The sequence below is a fragment of the Boleophthalmus pectinirostris genome, unplaced genomic scaffold, assembly GCF_026225935.1.
Source record: "Boleophthalmus pectinirostris isolate CB_2022bp ecotype Guang Dong unplaced genomic scaffold, ASM2622593v1 HiC_scaffold_6, whole genome shotgun sequence".
Classification (NCBI taxonomy): domain Eukaryota; kingdom Metazoa; phylum Chordata; class Actinopteri; order Gobiiformes; family Gobiidae; genus Boleophthalmus; species Boleophthalmus pectinirostris.
In genome coordinates, this window is record NW_026571447.1 from 27,306,609 (window position 1) to 27,334,279 (window position 27,671).

Here is a 27,671-nt window from a genome sequence, read left to right on the forward strand (position 1 = left end):
CCCTAAAGACATTGAAGCTGTGCAGGCGCTCAAGCACAAGAACCCACAAACTGTAGGAGAAGTCAGACAACTTTTGGGGTTCTTAAGCTACTATCGGACATATGTGCAGGATTTTTCTCGCATAGCCAAACCTCTGTATGATCTACTCCAAACTCCAACTGACGCACCACCACCCAAGCCAACCAGAGGCAGAGCGAAATATGCCCAACGACCTTCCCGAGCTCTGGTACAGTGGAACAAGGAACACCAAGGGGTCCTCGAGCGCTTGATTGACATGCTCACCCAGCCACCAGTGTTAGCATACCCGGACTTCACCCTTCCTTTTGTACTACACACGGATGCCTCCCAGAAAGGCCTCGGGGCTGTCCTATACCAAAATCAAGACAACAAGATGAGAGTGATTGGATACGGATCACGCACACTAACATCTGCCGAACAAAACTACCACTTGCACAGCGGAAAACTGGAGTTTCTCGCCCTCAAGTGGGCAGTTTGCGACAAGTTTAAGGACTACCTCTATTATGCGTCACATTTCATTTCACCGTTTTCACAGACAATAATCCCTTGACATATGTCCTCAGCACTGCTAAGCTCAACGCAGTCGGACATCGTTGGGTTGGACAACTGGCAGATTTCCACTTTGACATAAAAGTATCGTCCAGGAAAGGTTAACATCGACGCTGATGTGTTGTCTCGCTGTCCACTTGACATTGACACTTTCATGAAGGAGTGTTCAGAGGAACTGTCGGAGGAAGCCATCGGTGCGGTTTGGGAAGGGAGCAGAAGAGCCAAGCAGGGTGATGTAGCCTGGATTGCAGCCCTTAATCTGGCCACACCCAGCCAGCCCCTCCAACCCCTGCAATCTATCAGCCACGACAAACTCGCTCAAGAACAGAGAGCAGACTCAGCGATTGGGAAAGTCATTGAAATGAAGGAGCAAGGCATTTCACCAACAGAGAATGACAAAGTTGATGCACACACAAAAAGACTGTTGAGAGAGTGGAGTCGGTTAAGCATGGAGGATGGCCTGCTCTACAGGAAGACCACTGAGCGCCAACAACTAGTTCTGCCTGCCGTTTACAGACCTCTCGCTCTAACACACCTCCACAACAACATGGGCCATGTTGGGGTTGAGAAAGTCCTAAGTCTGGCTCGGGAGCGATTCTATTGGCCTTTCATGAAAAGAGAGATCGAAGAGTACGTCACCAGGAAGTGTCAGTGCATAAAGCAAAAGAAACCTGCTACGCACGAGAGAGGGCACCCATGGGCAGCATAACATCCAGTTCCCCACTTGAGCTTGTTTGCATTGATTTTCTGCACTTAGAGTCCTGCAAAGGGGGGTTTGAGTACATACTTGTGGTGGTGGACCATTTCACCAGGTTTGCCCAAGCCTACTCCACCAAGAACAAGGCAGCTAAGACAGCAGCAGACCGCCTCTTCAACGATTTCATCCCCAAATTCGGCTACCCCTCCAAGCTTCACCACGACCAGGGTCGCGAATTTGAGAACGAGTTGTTTAAGTCACTCAGAGAGCTTGCTGGTGTTGGGCACTCAAGGACATCTCCCTATCATCCCCAGTGTAACCCCGTTGAAAGACTGAATCGCACCCTGTTGCAGATGCTACGCACATTGGGAGAGAAAGAGAAACAAAACTGGAAGGAGCATTTGCCTCACATCATCCACGCTTATAATTGTACTAAGCATGAGGCCACCGGATTTTCTCCGTATTACCTGTTGTATGGCCGACATCCTCGCCTCCCAGTGGATCTTCTTTTTGGCCTCATGACAGAAAATGACACAGAGACACCACATGGATATGCAGAGAAATGGAAAGGGAGAATGACAGAGGCCTATCGCATTGCAAGTGCAAACAGCCAACAGTCAAGCTCCAAAGGGAAAGCAAATTACGACAAAAGGTGCAAAGGAGTAACATTTCAGACTGGGGACAGAGTCCTTGTGCGTAATCTGGGTGAAAGAGGTGGCCCGGGCAAACTAAGGCCCTACTGGGAACATACAGTCTACATCGTAAGGGAGCAGGTTGGTGACAACCCCGTCTATAAAGTAAGCCCTGAAGTAGGAGGCCGTCCTGTCCGCACCCTACACAGGAACCTGCTGCTACAAGTAAATGACTTGCCAGTTGATGTTGTCCAGAGTGAAGCCACCAAGCCACACAAGAGAAACCAAAAGTCCGCAGGAAGACCAAACGCACCAGACCAGACACGCACCCCAGAGGCAAGTGACTCAGAAGAAGAGGAACAATTCTACTGGTTCCGGGTACCCAGATATTCTCAACAGAGCCATCAGCCAGTTGAACCAGTCCGCAGTGAGCCACAACGCAGACCTGGTCCAAGTCAGACACGACAAGTAGAACAGACACACAACCACCCTGAACAAAGAGACACTGATACAGAAGAGGAACATGTTACACAAAGACAGGATGGACAAGATGCAGACCTATTCCGACCCGATGAGGACCAAGAAATACTGCAGCTTCAAGAAGAAGTGAACAGCCCTGAGCATGGCCCTCGCTCAGCCGCGAGTCCTGACCCAGAACCGGTACCCAGCTCTGATCCAGGGCTTGACATGCACCCGGAGTCACCACCCCGTCTGAGGCAGTCCACCAGGCAGAGACGACCCAACATGGTCTTCACCTACCCATCCTTGGGCCAGCCAGCCTACCAGACTCGTCCTACGGTGAACACAGTCAACGTCCAGTCTTCACTGTATCCTTTTTTGTATTACCCCTCTTTTTACCCTCAGCCCCTTTATCCTCCCCCCCCTTACCTCTAACCCTTACTTACCTGTTTCGTATGCTATTCCTTGCTATTAAACTGAGCAGATACCTCAGGAGAGAAGATGCCTGAAGATTAAGGACATTTGTGAAAGACATTCCAGAGACTTTTTTTGAAAAGAGACTTTATTAGTTTAGGGGTTTGAGTTATTTTAGTCAAGTGTCAGGAGCCACTTTTGTTGTTGGGGAGCGTGTGGTACACCTAAAAATGTGTCACCACATTTAATAATTGTTATGGTAGCTATCATTATCATTATTATTGTTATTGATAATAATTTCTAATAATTTAGAGGATATATTTCCTTTTTTTTGGCATAAATTCGTTGTACTGTGTGGATGTTGGGGAGTTGGGGAGAAATTCGCGGGCGGAACCTTTGACGCTTGTCGCGCGTTCCCCCCCCCCCCCCCGGTCCCCTTAAACATATCTGGGAAGGAAACGCAAGCTGTAGTAGTCATTGTTTTCCTAAGACTCTCTTTCTATTCCACAGGTTTGTATCTGTTTAAAAGTCGCCAAGGATGAAATATTTTAGTTTTATGAAGCTTTTTAGGTCAGGAATGATAGTGGGAATCTAACAATTTGGAAAGTTTTGAAGTTTAACTCGCGGCATAGCATAGCGAGACCAGTTTGCGCGGAGCCGTTGGTCTCTGGGGAGATCGCGGAGGGGTTGCTAAGGGCTCGGCGGCTCGCACAGCTCACTTTTATTTCAAAATAACAGTTATAAAACGCTAGTATATTGAATGTATAAGACTCCTGTTGACTTTGAAGAAGCCTCCTGACATGATTTTAGTTGTTCAAGACCCCTGTGCGCATTATTTGTTTAAGCTATGTTGTGACTGAATTACACTGTTTAATTGAAAATTAAAAGAAAAACATATCTGGGAAGGAAACGCAGCTGTAGTAGTCATTGTTTTCCTAAGACTCTCTTTCTATTCCACAGATTAATTCTTTTTGTTGTCGTGTCCGCACCTGGGACCGGTAACATAATGCTTAACGTGTTGCCAAGGTCCCCAACTTATGCCTAACGATAGTCTAACCTATGCATAGCGCACGGCAGCGTATCGCCGACGATCACGTCTCGCCGCCTATTAAAAGGCTGCCGCTCGACAATCTAAATCATATCATATGCTATATCATCATATCAATCTCTCTCTGTGTATGGTGCTGAATGCAACAGATGATTGATAGGCTAGGTCAGAGCAGCGGGCTCTGTCTGCAGACGACAGGCTGTAAAGTTGTGAGCGTGATCGCGTCTGCTGTTTCCTGTCTACAGTAAAACCACTCACCACTTCACTTCTAGAGCTCAGAGCTCTGCACTTCTAGTTTAGATACAAGACACAACCGAGTTATTATTATTGGTGAAATGTGGTGCAATACTTCAGATACATGTTTTTTAAAGCATAAAAGATTGGAGAAAAAGTTCACAGGAAGTAGAGTTGCTATCGCTAAACTGCAGCTTCACACGCGCTGGACGTAAACAAACACACGTGCGACTCTAGCCTTTTTACTTTCAAAGAACGACTCAAATGGATTAATAGCGCGCTTTTGTCGACTGGATGTCATTATTTGCGGAGGACAAATTCTATGGATAATACAGGGTGAGTAATAAAGTCTTCTTATTGAGCTGGCGCAATGAATTGATCGGTTAGGTTGTATCCGCACATCGCCTACATGACGCTCTTTTTTAAAATGCAAATGACTGTTTCCTACGGCTCTCAGTGAGGACATTTTCCCACTGTCTGATATCCTCTGTGGCCGAAGTATTCTCTGATCAAGTGTTTTGCATCGGCTATGATATATGGGAGCGCAAGTCTGACGGTTTCCTCCCCGTTTTTATACCAATTCTCCTAAACGCTGCCAATACGCCATTATACTGTAGCTACAAGTTAAAAACACGTTCAGTAAGTTCTGCGGTCATCTGGAACATGTCAAATACGTCTGCATATGTCAATATGCGTTGGAGATAAGTTCGATATAAGTTACACATAGGTTCAAAACACGTTACTCATAAGTCATGGGTACACTAGACATTTTCTCAACGTATTTGGACTTATGAGAAACTTACAATTAACGTGTGTCAGCGATCGCATAACTTACCTACAACTTATGGCCCGCGTATGCAGGATGTATAAACATACGCTGACATATGTCAAGAAATTTTCAGCATGCTCAAAATTTTTTGACGACCTTGCCGTATGTCGCCGTATGCCAGCGTGCTCATAACTTATACAATACTTACCTAGAACTTATCCGACGTACGCTAGCGAATTTGCCAATTTTTTCATACGTCGGCATACGTTTTCTAAATCGTCAAGGTGTGACAGCGGTTTTATGTCTGCCAGTCCTTTTATACACATTAAAGGTCTATGACAGGTTAGACCATTAATTTTATTGAAGGTTTGCTCTCCATCATGGACACTCCCACTGCACCAAACCACTGAGGGACAGAGGAACTCATTCTCCTCAGGCTCCAACAACTCAGAGTGAGAGATACAGGACTACATTCATATCATTTATGGAGCCAGTCAAGCAGAAGATACAGCAAAGCCAAAAATTCAAGTTAATGCATCTGATATAAAAATGTTTTCAACAGATAGCATACAGTCCCTGACAAAAGTCTTGTCGCTTATCCATTTTGTAGAAACAAAATCTTATAACCTGACTTTAAATTAATCGATTGGTTTTAGAAATGTCTTATATGAAAGCTAAAACCCTCCCAAATTATGCTCAATATACTAAAATAAATTTGCTTCACTGAAGAAAGATTGATCATTTAATGAACACAGAAAGGTCAGATTTTGGCAAGACAAAAGTCTTGTCACCTTGTCATATGATGCACCCAATCCTAGATTACAGCCTCATCTGTGATCAGTTACTGATCAATCAATTAGTGGGTGTGTATAAAAAGAACCCCAGCACACCAGACCTTCACATCAACTGCAACTTGACCTCTGACAACATGCCTAAGATCCACCCTGAGACCAAAGCGTTAATTATCAAGAGGCTGAAGACCAGATCCACTGCTGAGGTGGTGACACCTTCAATGTGTCTCAGCGTCAAGTACAAAGAATAAGAAAAAGATCTGAAATGACTGGAGATGTTTTTGACAAGCCCAGGTCCGGCAGACGCCGCAAGACAGCTGCTCGGGAGGACCGTTTGTTGATTCGAAAAATCCAAGGCCAGCCCCTTTTCCACTGCAGCAGCAGACTCCACCAGGCCTGGTCACCGTCAAGTCCCTGTGTCAACCAGAACAGTTTGTAGAATTCTGTCTGGAAATGGCCTCCATGGTCGAATCAGTGCACAGAAACCAGCACTAAACAAAAGGCAATTAAAAAACCGTGTGGCATTTGCCAAGGCCCACAGCCTGCTAAAAGGATGGACACTGGAAAAGTGGCAGAAGGTGGATTTCTCAGATGAATCCTCAGTTGAATTTCATCACAGCTGCCGCAAATATTGCAGGAGACCTACTGGAGCCGCATGGATCCAAGATTCACCCAGAAAACAGTTAAGTTTGGTGGCGGAAAAATCATGGTCTGGGGTTACATCCAGTATGGGGGTGTGTGAGACATTTGCAGGGTGGAAGGCAATATCAATAGCCTAAAATATCAAGTATCAAGTATCAAGTATCAAGTATTAGCTCCTCTTACATTCCCAACCATAAAAGGGGTCAAATTTTGCAGCAGGATGGTGCTCCATCGCATACTTCTATCTCTACATCAAAGTTTCTCAAGGCGAAGAAGATCAAGGTGCTCCAGGACTGGCCAGCCCAGTCACCAGACATGAACATCACTGAGCATGTCTGGGGTAGAATGAAAGAGGAAGCATGGAAGGCAAAACCAAAGAATCTTGATGAACTCTGGGAGGCATGTAAGACGCTTTCTCTGCTATTCCTGATGACTTCATCAACAAATTGTATGAATCATTGTCGAACCGCATGGATGCGTCCTTCAAGCTCATGGAGTCATACAAGATATTAAATATGGATCTCACAGCACCACTACTTAATTCACTGACGTTATGCAACATATTTTTGTATTTGAAGTAAATTATTTGTTCAATTTTCTGTAGGCGACAAAACTTTTGTCTTTCCAAAATCTGACCTTTCTGTGTTCATTAAATGATCAATCTTCAGTGAAGCAAATTTATTTTAGTATATTGAGCATAATTTGGTAGGGTTTTAGCTTTCATATGAGACATTTCTAAAACCAATCGATTAATTGAAAGTCAGGTTATAAGCTTTTGTTTCCACAAAATGGATAAGCGACAAGACTTTTGTCAGGGACTGTATGTACTCTAGTTTATGAAACTGTTTACCTTTTTTCTGTACCATTTTTGGTTCTAAAGTTACATACGTTTTAAACATACCATGTATGAAACATGGAACAAAAAATATTTCCCAAATTTCAAAGACCTGCAAATCTTGTAAATAAATTGTTGCATTTCATCATATCTTGTGTTATTCGATCTTTGAACTGTTGATGAAGGTACATGATTAAAAAGAAAAAAAAAAGTATTTAAAATGATAAAAATTTGCTTGGAAGGACTGACATATTTTATAGAAATAGTTACCTTTCATTTTGAAGTAATATTAAAGTATTCAGAAGAAAAAAGCTAACAAATTATGCAAAATCATGCACCTTCTACTTGCTTGCACAATTTTCCCTCCGTTACTTTTCCATGACCTTTCTTAATAAAAAATCTCATTACTCAAAAAGTAAGAGGTCTTTCAACCTGATCTTGTACCATATGGTAGAAAACTATATTAAACAAATATTCAAACCAGTTTGTTAAGGATATGTAAGTGAGAACCAGTAGTTATCGCTGTTTGTATTTATTGCCCAAAAACTGCTGCATATTTCATTCCCTCCGTTACCGACGTGAGTTTTTTAATTTTTTGTCAACAACTTGAAAGAATATCGCAGGGTTAACTTTACCCTGTTGGAGTGCTAACTCTTTCCTACATTCTAATACCTTACTTATTTCAATAGTCCCTCTAGTTTCTGAATAAGAGCTATTTGAATGTAAAAAAATCTGCACCTGTTTCCCTCCGTTACCGCTTGACCGGACCATATATATGTGTACAACAACTCACCTTTATGTAACAGATAATACTCCCTACAACTATACAACATCATATCATTGCTGCACTGTGTTCCTATGACCTCTTTTTTTGTTTTGATTTTTGTAGCACTCTTTTTTATTGTCTCTGTAGGGAAATTGTGCTCTGTATTTCACCCATCTCTACAGGAGCAGTGGGCAGCACACTGGGAGCACCCGGAGACCCATCTGCATGATCTTGTTGCTAGGCTAGGCTCAGGACTACCTTAGACTGAGGATTTTACTTTTTACCTGTACCTCTTGTATATAGCTGAGATTTTATATTTTATTACTTATTTTTCCATTTTATTTTATTTCTATTTTTATTTTGACTTGTACATTTATATTATATAATAATGTCTTATCTGACACCTGTCTCTTGCTATCTTTTTGCTGCGTATTTAGAGTTTATTATTACCATTTATGTCTTTTACTCTTTGTTATTATATTATATTGTGATCAGTGAGCTATTTTGTCCAAATAGTTTGTCTAAGTCTAAGGTTTCAAATTTTACTTTCTATTTGAAAATCATAAGATCACGCTAGGGAATTTTTACCTTTTACCTGGCAGCCATGTAGTTCACTGGGCCAAAACCCCTCTACTGTACACAGAAATTATAATTTGACAAATTCAATTATAAGAAAACACATTTTTTAAGTTTAAAGTAACAGAAAAATGTTTTCTTGTGTAAATTGTGTGTAACTTTTGGACACAATTTTCCCTATAGGCCCTATTCACAGAACCGTCTGACTATTTTGGTTTCTCTCAAAAAGTGTAAAACTGTACTTCCTTCATTGTGTATTGCATGTTAAGAACAATTGCAAGTTTACAATTTAATGTGTGGCTTTATTGTAGTGCCACCGCTCCTAGAGTCCCGATGTGCCCGATCGAAGTTATGGCTCGTGAGTAAAGCTCCTGTGTGTATTTGCTGTTGATCGCCACAAGCGCCACTGTTCGCCGCTGTCCACGGTTGGGTCGGTGTTGCTGTCAGATGCTCCGGCCGCTCGGCGTCAAGCCTCGTGGATGTAGAAGCATGGGGTTCAGGTTCATTTATGGGGCTACCACCAAGTGAAGGATAAAATATAATGTTCATTTTTAGGGTCGAGGGTGGTCTTCGGCACGTCATCTGGTGGAGCCGTGGCCCTGTGAACGAGATGCTGCTTTGTTTTATTGTGTTTTATATTATAAGGACAAAGTCATCGTACAGCTGCTTTTGTGAAGCCTTTAATCGGCAGTTATGTGAACAGTGAATAAAGTTAATCTAACAAAAAGGAAACAAATGAATAATGGTGACAATAAATTATTTCATGTTTTGTAAGTCACTTGTCTCTGTCTATCAATTAACGAACCTGTGAGCCTTATTTTAGTTTAGCAAATTTAGTTTTAGTTTCTGGGCTATGCCCAGTGGCGTTGTTGGTTTTAAGTTGATTATATTACGTTTGGGGTGCTCTAACACACCCCCTCCCATAAGCCCCGCTCGCCACACCTACATTGAAGACTGGTTGGTCCTAGCGTCCTTTTGTCACGAGGTGAAGAAACACATAGCTCTGATTCTGCACCACATCTTCAGGATGGGATTTGTGGTGAACAGAGAAGAGGTGGAGTCACGCGCAATGCATGCACGACTCACCAGGGAGAGGCACGGCACGCCATTCATCCTGTCCTCGAGTTTGATGGCTGCTACATAAACCCCATCTCACTAAGTGTGGTCTGTCTTGGGCATGATGGCCTCAGTCCATCAAGTGGAATGCCTGGATCTGTTGCACATCCGCAGAGTCCAATGTTGCTTCACTTGGCTCCATCTGCACCCTAACACCTGCACCTAAGGGACAAGCAGAGAGCAGTGACTCTATCCCCAGCAGCGCTGATGAACCTTAAGTTCTGACTGGCCTGGCTGGAGTGTGCATGGGAGGAGTTCCCCACTATGTGGAGATGTTTACAGGCACCTTGCTCGCAGATCCTGGTTGTACTGCACTGTAATTTTTACCTGTAATTTGCTAATCTGATTGCATCTTTGCAGCAACAGACTGTGGCATTCCCTGATCACAGCTCAGATCAATTTTATTTACTGAATTCATTAAATGTGTAAATAATTATTATGATTATTATTTCTGCAGAATAAAATTTGAAAATAAGCTTTCAAAGATTATATCTACCAATATATAAGACAATCAAAATGTTTTCTAAATAATTATTAGTGGGTGGTCGTCTAATAAAAAATAACAAAAATATCAGTTTGCTAATTAAATTCCAATATGCACGGTTTCCAATAGCCAATCATGTGCAACACACTAAGAAACTGCACATGCTATTTTTATCATTTGCAAATCGATAAAAACATTTTTAAAATAGTACAACCGAGTCAGTGCCGTACCTACATAGAAAGGACACATACAATTTTTTTCTCATTCTCAGTATGGACATTGGGAGATATGGGAGTTTTTGTATTGTCATTACTCAAGAGTCAAATGGGGGTAAATATTGACTTAATTAAGATTCTACAGGCAAAAGAAAAAATACTTCAGCACATCACAATATGAAAAATTTATAATTTTATGATGATATCCGTTAAGTGGTGCTTTTGATACTCAGGACCTGGCCTTACTGTGGAATTTGCATGTTCACAGTAAATGTGAATAGATGTGATAGATAAATCCTTCAGCTATAAATCTTGACCACGTTTACTGGGGATGCCATACAATAATTAATTTACACACATTGTTTTTTTTCTTATCTTAAAAATATAAAGACTCAGTTAAAAATACAGACAAAATTACCTCCTGCATCAACCAATTTAATATAATATGAGGCAACTTGTTTAAAGATTTCAAAGTTGTTTTTCTGATCATCAGCAATATATTTGTTTCTGTTGAGGCCATGTGCGATTTTTATTGCCTCGTTTGTGTAGCCGATGAATCTCCCCTCTGTGCTGTTGTATGACACCAAGAGCTCCTTATTGTAGTAGACCTGGTTAGTATACAGAACGTCATGGCCGTCCTCTGCACTGGATTGACCCTTCCCAAAATAGACAATATAGTGTGCCTCTGCAAAAATCACACATAATTATTATACATTTCCAGTTTTCTGGAGGTGTGAATACCATTACAATAACATAACATTTAGTTTAGCCATATCAAAAGACAATCATTCAAATCTGACCCTTGCTCACTTTGCTCATCACACGGGAAGACAACAAATATTAACGACCTGATCATATAAATCTAAAATACTAGTTGTATTGTTTATTTTAAGGATCCCTGTTAGTCTCTACAAGAGCAAAGTCTACTCTTTCTGTTCTCCACTCTCAATCAAAGAAGAATGTACCCTTACCTGTTAAATGTGCCCCTATGTTATTTATAGCGTTAGTGGTTGTAAAAATAAACAAGGTCAAACAATACATCTATCAGGAAGTTATCTTGCATCTGACAGCTAGCTATGTACTGACCTGTTCGCAGGTGTGTCACGTCAACAGAACATAAAACAGACATTTTGCACACATACAAATTCCAAACCTCCACATTTGACTCACTGAGCTGCAGAGGCTGCACGAGCACTGACTCATGACTGACTGGAGGTGCTGAGGTTTAGGTATTGAGGAATCAGAGGCATTTTAGGTTTAAACCAACTGGATTTCAGTACTGAAACAGGCAACCCAAATGAGAGACACGGACCTTGTTCACATGCACATCAAATCAAATCAAACCACACACCACACAAGCACACACCTACATACTTAAGACTCTTTGCACATTTTTCATCACAAACACTTCAAATTTACCCAAAAGACACAAAACCCATGTGCAATTACATTTTGAATATGACTTTGGATGTGGTCATGGTGCAAAATTGCAATTTTTGGAAAATTTCTTACAAATATTTCCCTCACACATTGCTGTTTGGGAAAAGCAGATTTTATGCAAACAGAGTTTATGTAGATTTGTGATCTGAACACAATGATATGCAAATCAATGCGCTATAATCAGATTTTTTGACCTTTAAGATTTCTTAAATGTAAAATGCTAATTCTGATGCGAGTAATCAGAGGGACTATGATCAGAAATAAATTAGATGAAAGAAATTAAATGATGCTTTTTTTCATCTTTTAACACCAAAATTCTGATATGAAACCGCAGCCAAGGTTTTGTTTATGATTTTTAAAATCATAATCTTAGATACAATTCCTTTAAATAGGAGTGTCTACATATATCATTTACAAAACACCAGACACTTTTAGAGTGAGGGATGACAAAGCCTTTATCTCTGTTAATTCAAACACATTATTTAGTCTAGAAGAAGTTGTGTGAAAAGTGATAAAACACATTAAACACAATGCCTTCCAAGTGATTACATTTTTTAAATTATTATAAAATAAAAAATAAAATTTGTGTTTTTTACATTCCGTCACTTTAAAAACTGAGTAACTTTACATAACCACAAAACATTATAAAAGTTATATAACAATACAACTCCAGAAGACAACAAAGCATTATAAGTATGAGTAACGAGTTGTTATAAGTATAACCAAAGCAGACAAAGAACATAGTCACACATTTGTCGATATCACCTAACCAAGGTCAATATATTCAGCTGCCAACTGCCTATAGCGTCCTTTGACAATTAAAAATGTCCCAATTGCGACTCCCAGTAAGGCTACAGTCAGGCCCACTCCACAGTACAAATCAAGTGCCAGGTCTCCATGCTTCTTCACATCCACATCTGTGGAAAAAAAATATTTGGAAAGAGGAATTAGATTACATTTTGAACCATGAAATTAAGAAGTTATAGTTATAGTTTATATATTTTACTTGAGTAACATTTGAAGAGAACATGATCTAGATTTTGTACAACATACTTTGTACATCAGTCTGCCCCAGGGCAGCTATGGCTACAGTACAGCATTGTAAAGCGATTTGTTCATCATGAAAGGCACTATACAATTTCAGTTCATTATTATTATTACTAAATAAGTTATGTTAGTTCATATTATTTTGGTGCAACAATGTTTTTCATCTTCACTATGTTTCAAAAGCAGGTTTATAGGCTTTTATGATGAATTAAAGGTTGTATAGAGGATTTTCCAAGGAATGAGAAATCCAGTGACTGTCTTTTTTTTTTTGCCCCTCCCCCCCAGCTCCCTACGTAGAAACGCCTCCTCCCGCCTCCTCCTTACGCCAGAAACAGGTTTGTTTCTAGAAAACAAGTACTCATCGCTGCAAAATGACTTGTAAACAACTAACTACAGTGTTGGTTAGGCAAGGTGGAGAAGTGAGGAGGACATTTCATGCACGGAGAAGAAGAGGAGCGGGGAAGCGGGGGAGCAAGGGAGAGGAGAGGGGAGCGGTGCAGAGAGGGGTGCGCGGAGATTCCGTGCGAATGAACTAGCTACAACACACAGCAGCAAGCGGGCTCTTTCTTTGCATTGAAAATTACGTTTTCAGACATAGGATATCGCATTCGTGTCCTGAAAAACGTTTGTCTAGCTCTTGGAAATAAAGTACATTTTCATAATAAGCAGAAGTGACCTGTCCAGGAGTAATTTGGCGACCAATGCATCAGTCTTTAGACCCTTCGTCTGCTTCAGTCGCGCCATTGCTGGAATGAATCTCCAAGAACCTTAGTTTGGCTTCGCTGCTTTTCCCCTTGTCTTCTTCTTTCAGCGACCTCAAAAACGGACTTTCTTTTGCGGCTAACTGCTCCTGGATTCTTGTCTGCCATTGCAACAAACTTTGTGCTAACTGCGAGGAAGATATAGGTCAAAAAAGCCGCTAAGAACTGTTGCGTTGCGTTGGTGGAGTAAACAGCGTCTGTGCGTCTTGCGTCTGTGGACTGCGTGACAGGCGTACGTAAACCACGTAATGGCAGCGCGCAGGCAAGTCAGTTACGCTAGAAATGTAGGGAGTTTGATTGACAGCCTGTCAGCTAACAGATAACGAGGCAGTCTCGTTATCTATTGGCAAATGTTTAGCCCCACCACGTCCAGAGTTGATGAATTTTTATTCTCTTTTTTTTTGGTCATCATAATTACAAGGCTACTGCATCTCTATAATGCTATCATTGACATTTTGAAACAAAAAAAATCCTCCATACAACCTTTAACATATTTGTGTGGCAGAAGACCTTCCAGACAAAATACTTTGAGGGAATGAACATTTTCGTCACCAACCAAAACACCATAGGGGAGTAAGAATGAGGCTTTTCCTGTTCACCTGGTTCTCCCCTGGACATTGTTGTGATGCTGCAGGACAAAGATAAGAGACACTTTTGACTCTTCTTCTGGTCAAACTGCCCTGACACAGGATTTGCTGACCCTCCCTGATCAATCCTCCTGTTACACTGCACTGAGACCTTTGACAGAGACACAAAAGCGACTGAGAAGCACAGTGTAAATACTGAAGTAAAACTGTGTCTGCTGCAGCAAAACTTCTATTTCCCTCTGAATCAATAAAGTATCTCGCTCTCTCTAATTGGTTAAAGGTTTTAACCATGTTAAAATGCTGTTCTTGTATCGTTAGCTTACTCACAGTTGTATTTTTATTGATTCATGCATGTTTGGGTTATCCTGTATTCACCAAGAAATTATATCCTCACTCACATCCCTGTACTTAGTTGCAATTATTTGAAAAATTCAAGTCATACACAGTACACAGGGTTCAAATACATAAATGTTTCTGTGTAGACTCTACCCTCCTGACTGGGCGAAAGGTGCGTTGGAGGAGAGGTACTTAGCTGAAAATGTTTTCAAAAAAGACCAAGATATTATATATATATATATATATATATATATATATATATATATATATATATATATATATATATATATATATATATATATATATATATATTATAGGTCTTTTTTCAGGTAAAATCATTTACCCCATGTCCGTGTTTTAGGTTTCTCCAGGGCAGGGTGCTCCACCGTGCAGCTGTACATGTCTCCGTCCTCTGGTATGAAAGTGAGCGTGGAAAAGCAGTGGAAGGTCTGGTCACTGTTGGCGATATAAGCACTGGTGGACACCCCTTCTGACACGGGATGATTGTTTTTGGTCCATGTCACAGTGAGGACTGGAGGGTAGAAACGATTCACAAAACAAACAAGACTGTTTTCCACTTTCAACAGGACTTCTTCAGCTGGATACAAGATGCTTTCAGGGGGGTCTGGGAAGTTCAAATAGAGTAGTTCATATATATAAATTAAAGGATGCTCTATGTAACTTTTCTGGTAGGGATCCTCCACCACCTTGTCTCCATGGAGATGTTATACATATTGCTTTGAGAATTAACCTAAATCTATTATGCATTTATTCAACAAGAGGTGTTTGTATTGCTGACAAATATCTGAAAATGTGCCATATGAACATGTATGCCATAGTGTCTCTATGGAAACAGGTTAAGTTACATTATGCATCTTGATGAAATTATACTTACTCTTTCCATCTTTTTTTTTTTTCTTTTTTTTTACCTTTAACTTCTGGTGCTTCCATTTCTGGCACTCGAGCCACCTTTGCAAGTGATTGAACATCCCAACATCCCTTTCTTGATCTCCATGCGTTTTGATAAATATCTGGAAGTGAGCTTGGGTCAAAAGGAATAAAAGGTGGTATGGTGTATACAACCTTGCTGTTCTGAAAATCTGCATACACAACCAAGTCTCCATCAAAATCGTAAGTAAATTGTGCAGTGTCATTGGGATAGCATCCCACTGAGCCACGTAATTCATGGGAATCTGAAAAAATAAACAGATATGTAAAACGTTATGCTATACTTTAGAGAGAGAATAAGTACATTAACATGAATAAATACTAGTACATGTGTTAGGTACGGTAATTTATATGCATGCAAGATATTATAATCTGATTATTTGTTTAATAATAATTCCAATGTATAAACAGATTAAATTTACTTACATTGTGAAAATGCACAAAAGTAGTTGAGAAAGAGACAGAGGACAGACGCTGACGGTTTCATCCTTTCGAAGAGAATGTTTTTGATTTCCCGAAACAGGAACTAAATATGGTTCGGTCACATGAGCGCAAGATAAAATAAAATATATATATATATATATATATATAATCTTGAAATAAATCCCAAAATGTTAATACAATTGTTTAAATGACCAAAAAGACAAAAGTGAAACCGTAACAGTAATAGGCATTTTAAATTTGTCAAATCTGAACAAATTTGAAACGGATTGTTGTATAACATCCGTCATTTCCTCTAAACAGCGAACTAACAGGTTTATCAGCTCAGACTATGTAAACTTTCTTGCACAGTTAGGAGGGTGATGCATTGCTGTACTATTTCAGGTATTACATGTGATTCTATATGATATTTAAGAGTCTAGACCTATTATTAGTCTATGTTTAGGTCTATATTAGTACATAAATACAGCAGCATTTCAGGCTGCATTTTATTTACGCTTTCTCTTTAAATCCGCAAGTGGGCAAATTCCACCAGAAAGCAGTAGCAGAGTATTGAAAAGTGCAATAATTTCCGTAGTCCCATAGCCAAATGGTTAGTCTATGATGAGATTTTTAATTTGACACTAGAAAGGTTGAAATATGGAGACAAAAGGCCTCAAGACAGAAAATATTTATGAAGGCCTAATACTGATGACAATAAGAAATTATTTTATTTTGCCATTTAGATTTTGATTTAAGCTCCGCTCGTACTACCACACATCGGGAAGAGGTAAGGCAACTTCAGCAGTATTAACCAGGCTCCAGAGTCCCACTACACCAGCCTCCTCTCTCAGTCCGTGGACAGAGAGGAGACTGGAGAGGAGAGGGAGAAGAGGAGAGGAGGGATGAAGAGGAGAGGAGGGGTGAAGAGGAGAGGAGGGGGAGTCGTATCTTTCCTCTCACTCTTCAGATTAAAATGAGCAGAAAAGTTCTGTGGCCCAAATCAAACTCTGTGAGTGTGCGCTGTGGTTCCTCTCTCCTTTAGTCAAATCATAAAAAAAAAAAAAAAAAAAGTCACACTTTGAGCCCATTTTCCGTGATGTCGTTGCTCCGTTGCTCTGTTCTTCTCAGAGTCACCATTTCTGTCATGGAACGTGTGATTCTTCTGCTTTTTCTGCAGAAATAGGACCTCAAACTCGGCTCCAAATTCGCTCCTATGATTGGTAGTTCTCCCAACTGTGTGCATAGGTCTATCTGCAAAATTCAAAGATTAAAAACTATCACACGCTAAATGTCATCAGGATACAGGTTTGGGAACAGTAGACCACAAAACTCCTGGATGACTTGGCTTTAAGGATCAGTTTCCATTCTTTTCTTTCCGCAAAAGTGAAACCATAACTCTGCTACATCTAATTGAAAATAAGACTGTTAGTTACATGATAATATATTCAGATTATTTACACTCAGAGGAACTCAGGCGATTAACTGTATAAAAGACTTACACTTACAACTTTATTAATCCACAGTGGAAATTACAGAAGCTCACACATTATAATATAATAACAAATAACCATGATAATAAAACTGAAGTTACACAATTTGACATGGCATAATCAATTACAAGGGTGAGCTTTTGTAAAACTGTATGGTGTATGGTACTATATAGGCCAATAATATTTAAAAGAGATGGGATCAGCTAATATAAATATTGTTAAAGATCCTGTATTATAGTTGACTCTTGTGAGCTTTAAACATCAAAAACGTGCAGACTTGTGTTTTGTTTCATTCACACGTTTGTTTTTAGTTTTCTACATCTCCAAAGCTCTGTATGTTTGTGATGTCATGTAGTGGTAGTTTTCAAGTTAACACTTACTTTTTACATTTTGTTCAGTAAACACTGGCAATTCCAGGACTGACATTAACCAAATGAAGGCGTATGGAGTACAAGACACAGACATTTATTCAGTGTATTTAATTATTCAATTTATTATCTGAATATCACAACACGTTTAACAAATGACATGACAGAAAAACCTGAAAACAAGACAGGTCACCGGTTACCATAGCAACGGGGTCTGGGTCAGCTGACCAGGGTGGGACACGGTTATGACTTTTCAGGTTAAAAAAACAAACTATTAAACAGCCTATCCCATAAAACAATCAAGTGGGACTTAGTAAAGAAAAGCTTCATTCTGTCGTTTTCAACTTATTTAAAAATAAAGGGACTGAGACTCAAAACTGAAATCAAAGGCAACTTAAATTTATCTGAAATTTCAATAAATCGCAAATCTGGTCACTGTCGTCAAAAAAGGACAGTTTACTGGCGCCACTGCTCTGGGTGACGCGGGGGACTATGTTCTGAGGTTTTCCTCTGTAAAACTCAGTCAAAAGTCAAAAATTAAAAAGTATAGCACAGCCGTGAGATTTCCCCACATTTCATAATTTTGAGATGTTTTTTTTTCCTTTCTAAATTCTACACACATTACACATTTTATTCAACATTACAATATTTACAGATTTACTTTTTATTCTAGCAGCAGGAGGCATTTTGGTCATGACTGACTAAATCAAACCTATAAAAATAACTTATTAAAGCTACAAGATAAAAGACAGATTTAAGTCGGTACAGTCGATATATTAAAGTGCATATGGCATGTTAGAAATTATATTTATTAAGATTTCTACTCATTTTATTTCCTGGTTGAACACGGACAGTAGATACAGAGCCAATTTCATAACTTTTACCTAGCAACCATACTGTGATAAAGGGGTGAAGACTTGCCTAAATTACACAATAATTCAATTATAACTGCATTTGAAAGTTTTAACATAGACATATTCCTTTTTAGAAACACTACGTTGTTGATTTTTATTATTATTATTATGCTTTACACTCAGTGGTGTGCACTATTTTTTTGTCTTTATTATTATTATTATTATTATTACTATTTTTTCTCTTTTTAATTTCATTTAACACTGCTGATCGTTACTTTTATATTGTTATTATTAATAATGATGGTCATATGGTGATTATGATGATGAAGATAATAATAATATTTAGTGATGGTGGTGAGGATAATGATGATAGTAATGGTTGTCATTACTGTTACAGTTATTAATAATATTTTACACCTGTTATTGTTATTATTGTTACTATTATTAGTATTAGTAGTTGTATTATTAGTTGTATTATTATTATTATTATTATTAATTTATTTTTTTCTCTCTTCTCTTCTTTAACAATAATTTTGTAAGAAAAGTATACTTTTATTTATAAGTTAGGTCTATGGAACGCTAGCTTGACGCTACCGCCTTTATTTGATCATTTGTTTAGTTTGTTGTAGAGGAGGAAAAGGAGCCCTCTATACCTCCAAGTCTAAACTTAGAGTTAGGCTCCCATTTCATTTGTAATGGAAGTAGTTAATGGGGATCTGCTGCTTGTCGAGAACAAGCCTAGGATTAGGGTAGAATTTCTATCTTTTTTATTTTATATTATCTTTTCTAGAGGGGTTGGGGTCCTACAGATGAACAAACTTCTAAAATTTAAGTTTTTCTCTTTGCATGTAAATTTCTTGTCTTATCTGCTCTTTTACAATGCGAGATAATCTATGTGTCAAACTAAAGCTGTGAATTTGTACAGTGGGAGCACTCCTATTAAGTTTGTATCTTGGAATGTTAAAGGAGTCAATGGACCAGTAAAAAGAGGCAAAATTCTTGCGCACCTTAAACATCTTAAAACTGATATCGCCTTTTTACAAGAAACCCATTTGACAATAAAGGATCATCAAAGACTAAAGGCTTCATGGGTTGGTCAAATATTCCATTCCAAACTTAACAGCAAAATGAGAGGTACAGCTGTTTTAATTCATAAAAAAATTAATTTTATACCCAAAGATATTACTTCTGACCCTCAGGGGCGATATGTACTGATTTCAGGCTCGATCAATAACACTGCATTAATCTTGGTTAATTTGTATGCTCCTAATTGGGATGATGAATCTTACTTTCAAAAAATAATCCCATTACTACCCAACCTTAATACTCACCACCTGATTCTAGGAGGTGACCTGAATTGTACCATGAATCCTCCTTTAGATAAATCTTCATTTAAACATCCCTTCCCAAATAAAATGGCCAAATCTATTATTTCCTTTATGGATCAAATATGGGCGGAGTAGATCCATGGCGCTTCCGTTATCCAACTGACCAACAGTTTTCTTTCTACTCTCAGGTTCATAAAACATTCTCAAGAATCGATTACTTTTTTATTGATAAAGCCCTCCTTCCTGGTGTTAAAAATATTGAATACTCAAGTATAGTGATTTCCGATCATGCCCCAGTACGTTTAGATCTCTCCCTGCCATCATGTCAAAGAACACCCCACCTTGGAAACTGAACTGTTTATTACTAAATGATGATCAGTTTTGTGAGTCAATCTCCATGGCTATTAAGGATTTTCTTAAAAACAATGACTCTGATCTAATTTCTCCATCTCTTCTGTGGGAAACTCTGAAAGTTGTAATTCGGGGTGAAATTATTTCCTATACAGCTAGATACAATAAATTAAATAGACAAAAAATGAACAAGCTTTTAAATAATATTAAGGAAATTGAAAAAAAACTGCTAACTTCAGTTAATCCTGAATTGGAGAAGGAGAGATTAGATCTGCAGTTGGAATACAACTTACTACTCACTCATCAAACTGAGAAATTGATCTTACAGTCACGTGGTTTTCAATACGAACATGATGAGAAGGCAGGGCGCTACTTGGCACATCAACTGAAAAGTCAAACAATATCACGTGAAATTAAAGGCGTTAAAACTTCCTCAGGTGATTACGTTTCCACTCCATCCGATATTAATAAAACCTTCACCAAATTTTACACCGATCTGTACACTTCTGAATTTCCCACTCATGAGGTGGATATGTTATCCTTTTTTGACGCCTTAACTGTACTGTCAATCTCTGATGGTGAGTCATCTGATCTTGAGCAGCCCATAAACATTTCTGAGATAACCAATACAATATCGGTAATGCAAAATGGAAAAGCCCCTGGCCCAGATGGATATCCTATAGAATTCTACAAGAAATTCTCCAAAGTATTAGCTCCCCTTTTATTGAGAATGTTCAATGAATGTTTGAGTAAAGGGACTCTACCAGAAAGCCTCTCAAAAGCTTCTATAACTCTGATATTAAAACCAGGAAAAGAGAAACAAACTGCAGTTCCTATCGTCCTATCTCTCTTTTAAATTCAGATTACAAAATCCTTGCCAAATTGTTAGCTTTACGTCTTGAACCTATTATGCCCAATATTATATCAACCGATCAAACTGGCTTTATGAAGAACCGTCATTCATTTTCAAACATTCGTCGACTCCTTGACATCTTAATGGCCACCGCACCCAATGAGACTCCTGAAATAGTCGTCTCACTGGACGCAGAGAAGGCATTTGATCGTGTGGAGTGGAGGTATATGTTGGAAGTTTTAAAAAGATTCAATTTTGGCCCCAAATTCATAAACTGGATAAGGCTTCTTTACTCATCCCCTAAGGCTTCTGTCACCACAAACGGAGTTCACTCACCTTACTTTTCTCTAAGTAGAGGCACTCGCCAAGGTTGTCCGCTGAGTCCACTCCTTTTTGCCTTGATAATCGAACCATTATCAATCTCTCTGAAGTCAGCCAACTTTTATAAAGGAATTTTACGATATAACCTAGAACACAAATTATCATCATCATTTCAGACCCAATCTCCACTATTCCTCAAATAATAGATTTATTAAATAGATTTGGAACCTTCTCAGGCTATAAGCTAAATATTGCTAAGAGTGAGTGTTTTCCGGTAAATAATTTAGCATCTCAGATCCCTAGTCAACTCTATCATTTTAAATTTTGCAAACAGAAATTTAAGTATTTGGGCATACAGACATGCTCTAACATGTCAGATCTGTATGAATATAACTTTCCCCCATTAATTTCAAAACTTAAATTGGACTTAGATAAGTGGAACAGTTTACATATTTCAATTGCTGGAAGAGTTAACTGCATAAAGATGAATGTGCTTCATTCGCAACTTTGTGAAATCGAATAGTCAGTCTTTCCCGAACATTCCTCCAAACACAGCGATAGACAAAATGTTTGATCCAGCTATAATACAAAAAGGTGGTCTTTCCAAGATATACGGTCTGATAATAGATCTTAAAAATGAATGTTTGGAGAAAATAAAAATACAGTGGGAGGATGAAATTGGTAAAGAATTAGATGAAGATGATTGGAAGGGTGTACTTTCACAAATAAACAATAGTTCTTCGTGTTGCAAACTTAATTTGATACAATTTAAAATAGTTCACTGCATTTATTACACTAACCATAGACTATCCAAAATGTATCCTGATGTGAAAGATGAATGCAACAGATGCAAAATGTCCCCCGCAAATATGACACATATGTTTTGGTCATGTCCTCAACTAAAACATTTCTGGATAGCTATTTGCAAACACCTTGCAGATGGTTTGAAAATTGCCTTGACCCCTTGTGCTGACCTGGCTATATTTGGAATATTATCCAACCAATATAATAGACACGAGATGGATATTATATCCTTTTCAATTCTTATAGCCAGAAGAAGATTATTATTAGAATGGAAGTCACCGACTGCTCCAAAAGCCTCACAATGGCTGAGTGACCTCATGTCATTTCTTGACCTTGAAAAAATTAAATATGACTTGAGAGCCCAACCAACTAAGTTTCACACTGTATGGGGCTCAATAATCAAATATACAAAATCTCTAAAATCATTATAACTCTACATCCTTCTCAAGAGGGTGTCAAGGCAAATTTCTAATTTCTAATTTGGTGTGCTTCCACTGGCACAAATGGTACAAAGGAAAAGAAAAAAAAAAAAAAAAAAGAAGAAGAAGAGTACAACGCAGATTGTTACTTATATATAACCTGTTTTGTGTATGTAGGACCTGGGGGGGTGGGGTTAGTGATGTGGGAGTATAAAAAAAAAAAAAAAAAAAAATACATGATCATAATCCTTACATTCTTTCACGCTCATCGTTGCTTGTTTCACACGATCATAAACGATAATCTTTGTCGCCTTCATTAACGTTATTATTAGTTTGTACGACTATAAACGAAAACAAAATGTCCTTACTTTACAATGAGATTAGTTTATTTCGCACGATCATAAATGATAAACTTTTACGCCTTCGTTAACATTATTATTAGTTTGCAAGGCCATAAACGAAAAACATATAATCCTTATACTTTTTATTTTATGTGTGTATGTATGTATGTGTATATATATATATATATACATACACATATATGTGTATGTATATGTGTATGTATGTATGTGTGTATGTATGTATATGTGTGTGTGTATATATATATATATTTTTTTATTTCTCATTGTAGTTTTTTTCGCACGATTATAAACGATAAACTTTTATGCCTTCGTTAACATTATTATTAGTTTGTAAGACCATAAACGAAAAACAAATAAACTTTATATGTGTGTATATGTATGTATATATATATATATATATATATTTTTTTTTTATTATTATCTTTTCATTTACACTGTTGTTTGTTTTGCATGATTATAAACGATAAAATTTCATCCCTTTGTTAACACTACTGTTAGTTTGTACGACCATAAACAGGAGGAAAATGTATGTATGTGTGTATGTATGTATATATACGTGTATACATATGTATGTGTATAAAACTAGAACTGATTAATAAAAAAAAGAATATGAAACATTTGGACCAGTTTAGGCCCAAATCTGAACCATTAAAATCCTCAGCATTCAGATTTTGTTTTGAGACGACACAAGGTAATGAGGTATGACCATTGTACAGTTGGATACATTTGCGTACGGTTTTTAATTTCCAGGATAGATGAGTTTTATTTTCCAAGTAGGTTTTCATCCCATTTGAAACCTTTGATGACACATTTCCACTTTTTGTATTGTACTTGTTTAAATGTGCATGTTTGAGTATTTTATGGCAGGTCCTGTACCATCCTTATATCATTCATGTTTGGAAAGTCATCATTTAATTCCCACAAATGTACCATTCATTTCATAGAATTCTGAGTCATTGTGTTCCAGTTCATTGACCCGAGCTTGGTGAACATTTATAAACCTTTTCATTGCAGTTTGTTACGTTTGGAAAAACAAATTTTTCCCCACAGTTTCACCCTTCATGATAAATTACATTTTCACATCAAAATACCAAGAGATTTTATTTGAGACACATTTTGCTTTTGTTTCATGAGTTTCATTTGTGGCATAATTTCCTTCATTTACAGACAAAAAACCTTTTGCATTTGCATATATTAAAGTGCATATGGCATGTTAGAAATTATATTTATTAAGATTTCTACTCATTTTATTTCTTGGTTGAACACGGACAGTAGATACAGAGCCAATTTCATAACTTTTACCTAGCAACCATACTGTGATAAAGGGGTCAAGATTTGCCTAAATTACACAATAATTCAATTATAACTGCATTTGAAAGTTTTAACATAGACATATTCCTTTTTAGAACCACTACGTTGTTGATTTTTGTGCTTTTCTTTTCAACTTTTGCCCAGAAACTAACAAAAAAACTGATGTAAAACTATGATAAATATTCACCACAAATAAATATCACCGAACCAAGTAAAAATAATTAGAAAAACCTTCCATACACACTTTAAGATCAGGCTAAAAGAGGCAGGTTTTACGCCGAAGCAACCCTCTCCATTTATCCAGGCTGGGGACTGGCACAGAGGGACACACACAGCGCCCCCTGTGGCTGGATTAGACCCACCGCCCGTGTTCGTACAGAGTTAGTGTGTTAGTAAGTGCGTGCAGATATACTCACAGTAAACAGCAGCAGCCTCTGGACCTGTGAAGACTAGTTTAAAAGTTTAGTAAAACAGTTTAGATCTGCAATGAGAAGAGTCAGAAGAGTTAGGGTTAGAACTGTCAAAAATAAGCTCAAAACAAATTTACAACAAACACAAAGGCAACATTAATATGAGCTTTAACCTTTAACCTGTAAAGTTAAAATTATGGTTAAACAGAAATGTCAACGTATTTCAAACTGGTTAAAACAGACACTGTGCAAACCTGTGGAAGAGTTGGATTATAGAGTTGGACTCTATAAACCAGTCCAAATCTGGCCCACGTTTAGACCAGTTCAGACCAAACCAAATACAAAACACATTTTTAAACAATCCAAGCCTCATATCAGTTTAAGACCTTAGACCTGTTCAAGTGTCAGTTTACAATAAGTAATTTCAGTTTCACCCAACCATAACATGTTTTACCAGCCTGTTTAAATCTGGACATATTTAGACCAGTCGAGGCACATACCAAAAACACACAAGGGCCCAAGCCCAAGTGCAACCTGTGGAAATTATGGTGTAAACATTTAATCTGGCCCACATTTAGACCAGATCAGACCAAAAGAGACCAGCAGTCTCCATAAAAGTGAGTCAGCATTTAAATATGGCCCACTTTTGGACCAGTTTAGCCCCAAAACTAAAGCCTGTAACATAAAATACTCAGCATATTCAGGCCTCGTTTTGAGATGATGATTCACACAGAAACGTCACCTACCTGAGTTAAAGTCACCTACCTGAGTTAAAGTCTCCATGAACCAGTGAAACCTGCAGCAGGGAAAGATCCCTGTAAGATTATGTGGGTCACAAACCCAAGGTCAAAGGGTCAGAACTATTACATTCAGACCACAAAAAAGTGACATAACACAAGGGCCTCAACCCTTGGACCAAAACCCAAGTCAAGATGAGTGACTGAGCACTCACTCACAGCAAGAAGGTTCTTTTGTGTGCAGAATCTGCACAGGTGTATGGCAGCAGCTCACTGCTCCTGACAGGCTGCCCCAGCAGCACTTTGCATTTGACCCATTCATCATCAACAGAGGGAGAATTTCCCTCAAAAGGATGACCAAAATATACTGTACCTTAAGATTGTTCCAGATGATTGGGGTTTTAAAAGATGTGGGTTTCTCCAACCTGAAAACTGAAGAGTTAGTCACATGACAGTCATGACATTTTAGCTTTAGCTGTTTTCAAATAAAATAAACTAACATCTGCTGCATTTGCGGCAGATGATTTTCATGTCTCACAGTTGTAAGACATGAAGTAAATTTAGCTTAGTTTAACTATGAACTAATTAACAATGATGATAATAATAAAACTGATACCTGTAGAAGAGTTAGAGGACATGACCCAAACCTGCAAACACAAAGGAAACAGTAACAAAATACAAGAAGTGTTTTATCTTGGGAGTACACAACTAAAACTATCTTAGCTGTATTCAACAAAGCATGGTTTCACTTAAATGTTTCTGAAAGACTAGTTTATTTCAGTAAAACAGTTTTATACTCACCTTTGGGTCTTTGGGGGGAAGCTGGCTGAAGCCCAACCCAACCCAAAACACAGAGTTTTCCTTCCAGCAAGGTGGTCTGGATCAATTCTTTCATCCATTCCATATTTTGGAGCATAGCCTCGGATAAAAGATTTTCCATTCTTCTTCTTCTTAGTTCTTGAGTATTTTTTGACTTCCGATGGAGGCAAAGGTTCATTTTTCACTGGTCAGAAGCACTCTTTAGGTTATATAGCAGTAGTAGATGTCACAGAGCGGCTGTAAAAGGGTTAGACACCAACCTAAAACCTGAAAACTAAAGGGTTAGTCAGTAACAAATGGCAGACATGTTTTAGCTTTAGCTGTTTTAAAATAAAATAAACTAACATCTGCTACAGTTGTCGCAGATGATTTTCATGTCTCACAGTTGCAAGACATGAAGTAGATTTATCATAAATTAACTATGAACTAATTAACAATGATAATAATAAAACTGACACCTGTAGAAGAGTTAGAGGACACCACCCAAACCTGCAAACACAAGGGAAAAGTTAGAAACAAAATTACAAAATACTAGTGTATTTCAGAAAACAGTTTTATATTCACCTTTGGGTCTTTGTAGGGGAAGCTGACGGATGTTCAACCCAAAACAAAGAGTTCAGGTAAACTCTTCCAGCAAGGTGGTCTCAGTGTATAACAATTTTCCTTAATTATGCACTTGTTTCAGTTTTATTATTACCAACCACCCAAATGCAACACAGAACCCAAAACCAAGTGCCACCTGTGGAAATTAAACATCTAGTCCACATTTAGACCAGATCAACCCAACAGAGACCACACAGTCTCTATAAAAGTGTTTAGAATATGAAACATTTGGACCAGTTTAGGCCCAAATCTGAACCATTAAAATCCTCAGCATTCAGATTTTGTTTTGAGACGACACAAGGTAATGAGGTATGACCATTGTACAGTTGGATACATTTGCGTACGGTTTTAAATTTCCAGGATAGATGAGTTGATTTTTTGGATGATTTTTATTTTCCAAGTAGGTTTTCATCCCATTTGAAACCTTTGATGACACATTTCCACTTTTTGTATTGTACTTGTTTAAATGTGCATGTTTGAGTATTTTATGGCAGGTCCTGTACCATCCTTATATCATGTTTGGAAAGTCATCATTTAATTCCCACAAATGTACCATTCATTTCATAGAATTCTGAGTCATTGTGTTCCAGTTCATTGACCCGAGCTTGGTGAACATTTATAAACCTTTTCATTGCAGTTTGTTACGTTTGGAAAAACACATTTTTCCCCACAGTTTCACCCTTCATGATAAATTACATTTTCACATCAAAATACCAAGAGATTTTATTTGAGACACATTTTGCTTTTGTTTCATGAGTTTCATTTGTGGCATAATTTCCTTCATTTTACGGACAAAACCTTTTGCATTTTGCATTTTCCAAAAAGGCCTTTCTGCAAGTTTCCTTTTACCAGAC

At 38.2% G+C, this 27,671-nt stretch overlaps 2 protein-coding genes across 2 annotated transcripts; one reads left to right on the forward strand and one right to left on the reverse strand.

Annotated features, from left to right (window-relative positions):
• Window positions 1-1,247: 1,247 nt before the first annotated feature.
• On the forward strand, window positions 1,248-3,137 carry LOC129411760 (uncharacterized protein K02A2.6-like). The gene is made up of 2 exons (XM_055163534.1): window positions 1,248-2,723; window positions 2,840-3,137. Exons 1-2 carry the CDS (start codon window positions 1,264-1,266, stop codon window positions 2,862-2,864), a joined length of 1,485 nt encoding a protein of 494 aa, XP_055019509.1. The 5' UTR covers window positions 1,248-1,263; the 3' UTR covers window positions 2,865-3,137.
• Window positions 3,138-12,418: 9,281 nt separating this feature from the next.
• Window positions 12,419-15,851, reverse strand: LOC110171630 (H-2 class II histocompatibility antigen, A-Q alpha chain-like). Its single transcript, XM_020937378.2, has 4 exons — window positions 15,791-15,851; window positions 15,346-15,609; window positions 14,760-15,041; window positions 12,419-12,602 (listed from the first exon to the last, which is right to left on the reverse strand). The coding sequence occupies exons 1-4, from the start codon at window positions 15,849-15,851 to the stop codon at window positions 12,451-12,453; spliced, it is 759 nt and encodes a 252-aa protein (XP_020793037.2). The 3' UTR covers window positions 12,419-12,450.
• Between the last annotated feature and the right edge of the window lie 11,820 nt (window positions 15,852-27,671).

What these genes read in the sequence shown, in the direction of transcription:
- LOC129411760 (XM_055163534.1), top strand. Translation starts at nt 1,264, where the DNA reads ATGGGCAGCATAACATCCAGTTCCCCACTTGAGCTTGTTTGCATTGAT. An exon ending in GTCAACGTCCAGTCTTCACT is followed by an intron (nt 2,724 to 2,839) that starts GTATCCTTTTTT and finishes TAAACTGAGCAG; the next exon opens with ATACCTCAGGAGAGAAGATG.
- LOC110171630 (XM_020937378.2), bottom strand. Translation starts at nt 15,851, where the DNA reads ATGAAACCGTCAGCGTCTGTCCTCTGTCTCTTTCTCAACTACTTTTGT. An exon ending in CTTTTGTGCATTTTCACAAT is followed by an intron (nt 15,610 to 15,790) that starts GTAAGTAAATTT and finishes TTATTTTTTCAG; the next exon opens with ATTCCCATGAATTACGTGGC. An exon ending in ACCTAAAACACGGACATGGG is followed by an intron (nt 12,603 to 14,759) that starts GTAAATGATTTT and finishes TTTTTTCCACAG; the next exon opens with ATGTGGATGTGAAGAAGCAT.